Source organism: Chelonoidis abingdonii, chromosome 22 (genome assembly GCF_003597395.2).
Source record: "Chelonoidis abingdonii isolate Lonesome George chromosome 22, CheloAbing_2.0, whole genome shotgun sequence".
In the NCBI taxonomy this organism is placed as follows: Eukaryota; Metazoa; Chordata; order Testudines; family Testudinidae; genus Chelonoidis; species Chelonoidis abingdonii.
Window position 1 is genome coordinate 31,465,003 of NC_133790.1, and position 5,344 is coordinate 31,470,346.

At 53.9% G+C, this 5,344-nt stretch overlaps 1 protein-coding gene across 3 annotated transcripts in view; it reads right to left on the reverse strand.

The window, feature by feature from the left end:
- LOC116815899 (uncharacterized) overlaps nucleotides 1-5,344 on the reverse strand; it is a 64,700-nt gene that overhangs the window by 29,096 nt on the left and 30,260 nt on the right. For all 3 annotated transcript variants that reach the window (XM_032764667.2, XM_032764665.2, XM_032764666.2), the window contains exons 3-4: nucleotides 1,377-1,567; nucleotides 524-721 (exon numbers count right to left, since the gene is read on the reverse strand). In XM_032764667.2, coding sequence (XP_032620558.1) covers nucleotides 524-721; nucleotides 1,377-1,567 — 389 coding nt within the window. The remainder of the gene's footprint in view (nucleotides 1-523; nucleotides 722-1,376; nucleotides 1,568-5,344) is intronic.

Sequence of the window (5,344 nt, forward strand, 5' to 3'; positions counted from 1 at the left end):
ACCCCCCAAACCCCCACCCCCTTTTCAATCCCCCTTACTCCCTGTCTTCCACCTCCTGGGACCCTCCAACCCCCTGGGACCTCACCCACTATCCAACCCCCCCCACCTCTCTGTCTCCTGAGTGCCCCCCTACCCGAACCTCTGTCCCATCCAACCACCCCCTGTCCCTTGACTGCTCTCCAGGACCTCCTACCTCCTCCGCCCCCTTACCAGGCTGCTCAGAGCAGCAGGACAGGCTTACTGAAAAGCCTGGGAGGTGGGTGGGTGCAAGGTGTAGCTGCGGGGGAGGGGGGCAGCAGGGGAGGGAGGGGTAGCCTTCCTGGCCAGGAGCTCAGGGGCCAGGCAGGACAGTCCCGTGAGCCGGATGTGGCCCGCGGGATGTAGTCTGCCCACCTCTGGTGTAGCAGGACTGAGTTCCCAGGCGTGATCAAGTCTCAGTGTGTTGTGCATAGTCTGCTCTTGCCCCATGCCTGGTCTGTGACCGTTCGGTCTGAGAGAGTCCCCACTGTGTAATAAAATGTACCTTGGCAGGGCTGTCCAAGAGGTTTTCTGTCCCTTTGTCGGTGGTGAAGACAGGCGATCCTGATGCCAAGACGGTCTGGGCCAGCACCGAGCCTATGGCCATCATATCGACGCTGGCCCCGGTGGAGACATGGAGGCCGCCATAGGCCTTGGGGTGGGCTTCAGCGCTGTGCTGGTAATACTGGCGGCTGTTGACATCCTGCATGGAGGCAGCGGCTGTGACAAACATTCATAGGGGTGACAGCTGCCTATGCCTCCTGCAGCCACATGTCGTGGCGGAGACAGGGAGAGCTGGGGTGGCTGTCACAGCTGCACAAGCTCAACAGCAAGAAAGTTAAAAATCACACAAGACCCGGTGAAGTCAGGCTTATTAGTTCATCTAGTCCAGTAGCTGTGAAGCTGTGATAACCACCCAGGGGTCTTGAACCTGAAAGCGGCAGTTAAACCATCTTTGATAGCTCCTACTGTTAACAGCTCGTAATGTTACAGTGTAGACAGGGCTTGTTTTCCAGGGAGGTTTGCTAGTGGAGGGGTTGGATTCTCACTAAGGCTGGTGGGCCTGCACAGCAATCCTTGCATTCTACCCACACAGATCACTCGGAGAATACACAGTGCTTCTGGCAGGGGTTTCATATCAGCGCTGTGCGGGCACCAGCCCCTTTCCCTGAGGAGGAAACAGACACAGCAAGGCGAAGGGACTTACACAGGTCTGCTGGGCAGTCAGTGGCAGAGCTGGGAATAGAGCCCAGTCTAGTGCCCTGACCTATCCCCCTGCAGACCCTCACCCCTCCGCGCCTGCACAGAGGTCTCCCTGGATCTAGAGCCCTTGTGCTGTCTCACACCCCAGTGCTCACCTGTGTGATCTGGATCTGGAAGGTGGTGTGGGGGTTCCGGAAGTGGGTTTTGTAGTGCTTCACTGCCTCGTCCCGCCGGTTGAAGCCATTGCGGCAGCGGTAGCAGTGCCAGTGCGCCCCTTTGAACTTCTTCTCCCCTTTGATCGTGCCCACGATCTCACAGTGATTGCAGCAGCGCAGGATTTTCAGTCCTGGCAACGGGAAAGCCCCAGTGAGGAGCAAAGGGTTTTCAACTGGCTCTGCTACAAGCACATCCCACCAGGCAGGTGCTCAGGGCCTGGAGATGGTGGAAAGGCTCCTCTTGACTTTAGGCCTTATATGCTGCATGTCAGGGAGGTTGTCACTGCCCCCTGCCTCAGCAGGGCTGAAGTGGTCACTTCCTGGAGTGAGGAAGGAGACATCCCACACTGGGAAAAGCATCTACACCTTTTCCATTGCAGCTAACACCAGCTCAACAGGGGGAGCCCTGCTCTCAATGGGGTGGAGGCAGCACGCAGAGCCCTGCTCTCAATGGGCTGGCGGCAGCACGCGGAGCCCTGCTCTCAATGGGGTGGTGGTAGCACGGGAAGCCCTGCTCTTAATAGGGTGGTGGTAGCCCCCCTGTATTTTAACACTGTCACATAATCCTTCTTGCAGCAGGTCTAATCAATGTGGTGTTTTGGAGGCCTGTCTACACTAGGGTGACCAGATGTCCCGATATTAGGTGCTTTCTCTTATATACACAACTATAATCTCCCCACCTACCCCCCCTGCCCCCCTTCCCGTTGCCCCTAAACAAAAGTATTTGGGGGGGTCTGCACTTGCTAGGTGGTCACCTAATCTACACTAGGACTCCTAATGGTGCTTACACCATGGGTGCTGCTCAACTGCATGAGCAATGGTGGGAAATGTTGAGACCATGTGCTTAGCACAGCCAGGGCCAGACTGAATGTAGCCTTCCAAGGAATCCCTGCCATGGCAAAACCAAAATGAGGCTCTGCCACTATCATGTGCCAGGTGGGCCCCTCTTTATAGCAAAACCAGCCCCAACACTTCCTCGGATCTGTTAGTCATAAGAACGCAAACGCCTGAGAATCTGGAGAATGAGCCAATGTCCAGGCTCTGACATGCTTGACATTCGCAGGGCTAAGCCTGACCAGTACTATCGCTCTTGCAGGCATTGGTATTTGATGATGTTTAGTTTCTGCTCTGTGGAGAACAGAGCCTTCTACCTGCTATTGTTTAGAATTACTCTTTGCCCTGCCTACACAATGTTTTCGTCTGACACCCTCAATCCCTGATGGTGGCTGGGGTGAGGGCGATTTCTGGGTGAGCAGACCCAGGCACCCCAAAGCCTGGGAAGGGAAGCTGCACATGTGAACCCCCTGGTAGACAGACTGAGGGCACTCCAGGAAGGGAGTCCAAACATCACAGACATTCCAGCAACATTAAAAATAACACCAGTATTTTCTATTAAAAGCTCTCCCTATCCCTGCCCCTTCATGCCCCAATGCAGCCGTGAGCTGCCAGCCACCGGCTTGCTCACATGCAAAGTGGGCTAAGTAACTGTCGTATTGATCTGAATGAGCTCACTGGCTGACAGCAGGTGATGGAAAGCTGCTGACGGCTGCTGGCAGAGCCACCAGTGCTGCAGTGGTTCTGGGACTGCAGCAGGGCACTAGCTGCCTCTAACCAGGCATGAGTTTCTTTGGGGGTGGGATGGAGAAGCAGCAAACTCCTTGGCCTTTGGAGCACATGCCCAAGTGTGACCAGACCCCATAAGGTAAGGAAACCTGAGGTGGCTTTAAACCAAACCAGCAGCCAATAGGATTCCTGGGAACCTGGGGCACCAGCCCCTCGTATAAGGACTGCTTTTCAGAGCCATCAAAGCCAGCCAAGCTGCCAGATGCATGGCCTGAATTTTGCTGTAGGAGAGAGTGCGCACTCCCAATGCAACACTGGCCCCATGCCAAGTCCAGGCTGCCTCCACAGAAAGAGCAGAGCTTTGACAAGGAGCCAGCTCAGTGTTTTACACTCTCTTCCACCCCCACCCCATTTCCATGGCGTTCCCTCTTCAGCACCCAGCTAGGAGTTCAGCTTCTACTCAAGGTAATTTCCAGCGGGAGCAGCTCTCCACTCAGTCTCTTTGCACGAGGCAAGGCTTCCCAGGGCCATGGGCAGAGGGAGCAGGGAGGAAGATCTCCTGCCAGTTGATCCGTGAAGCAGCAGCCTTCTCTCTGGATCCCAGCACTGCCCCCCAAGACCTAGCTGGGGCAGGGTAGGGGTCACCGGGATGAGGAGCAGCCATGCAATCCAGGATATCAGAGCCAGATTTTCAGAAGGTCTCAGCTCCCACTTGCCCTCAGTGGGAGGGGGGAGGGAATTTGCCACTGTTCCACATGGGGGAGGTAATTCTCTGTTGTTCTATGGGAATGGGGCAAGGTTTTGCCACTGTTCATCATGGGCCAGGAGAAGGGACTCTCCATGCCAGGAGAAGGGCTCAGCTGAAAATCTGGCCCTTCCTTTAGGTGCTAAAATGGGAACGAAGTTCTCTGGGTAATCTGGCTGTTGGTTGTGGTCTCCACAGGGTTCCTAGTCTCTGCCAGCTGGGGCTGAGGTCTCCACTTTCTCACTGGTTTTAGAATTGCATCACTCCCTTGACTTTAATGGAGCTATTTCTAATTCACACACACCCTGAACGGTGCATTACAGCCCTGAATTCTGAGCAAGATGCACTGGGCCAGGCACACAGCTGCTGCTGTAGTGGATCAGAGTAGGAGAACTCCTCTCTGGCCCTTGCAGGAGTCAGCTTGTGCCCTGTAAGCTTAAAACATAGGCTGGGCCAGAAATGGGAGACCTCTTTGGGAGGGGAAAACAACAGACCCCAGAGGATCCTCGACACCATCTGATGAGGGTGTAATGAGGGACCCTCCTACAGCCAATGTCCAACAACAACTGAGGCAATTATCTGCTGTGGCAGTTCCTGAGAAGCTAGTGGGAATCATGCCATTTAAAGGCATCTTCTACAGTTCCCATTGTCCTCCAGCTTCTATTCAGAGGTCACCACGGTGATCTGAACAGATAGAAACAGATGTGCGTGATCTAGCGGCTAGAGCAAAGGACTGAGAACCATAGGGTGACCAGACAGCAAATGTGAAAAATCAGGATGACGGTGGAGGTAATAGGAGCCCATATTAAAAAAAGCCCCAAATATTGGTACATCTGGTCACCCTAGGAGCCAGGACTCCTGGGTTGTATTCCTAGCTCTGCCACTGGTGAGCAGCATTATCATGGCCAACGTAATTCACCTCCCTGCACCTGTTTCCCTGTCAGCTCACTCCTGCCTACATCTCTGCTCCATTCCTCCTGGATCCTACTTCATTCCACACAAGCCTCCCTCTCAACTTGTCCCTTTATATCCGTCTCCTGCTCTTATCTTCTTCCATGCTACCTCCCTGCCACACAGCCAGACTTTCTTTCATGCAGGTCCCTTGACAGGTGCTTTTAACAACAGTCCAACTATAAAATGAGCAAGGAGCAAACTGTCCTGGGCTGCGGCTGCACCTGTTATGAGTCTATTGCACCATTTGGGCCAGCACAGCTCCTTTGTCTTCCTCTATGTACTCTACAATGCCCAGCATGGTCTGACCAGCACTCAGTACATAACAATCAGTGGAGTGCTGGAAGTGTTAGAGTTCACATAGTGCTTTGAGGTCCTTGGATGGAAGATGCTGTAACAGGCTGGCGGGGTTTGCCTGACGCACCCAACCCTGTTAACACATACCCAGCAAGATCAGAAGCTGCTAAGTGGGTTCTCCTGACTCATGAGCCTTACCTGGACAGAAGAGAGGTGGGAGGGAAGATTAAGGCCTGGTCTACACTACGCATTTAAACCGAATTTAGCAGTGTTAAACTGATTTAACCCTGCACCCGTCCACACAACAAAGCCTTTTATATCGATATAAAGGGCTCTTTAAACCGATTTCTGT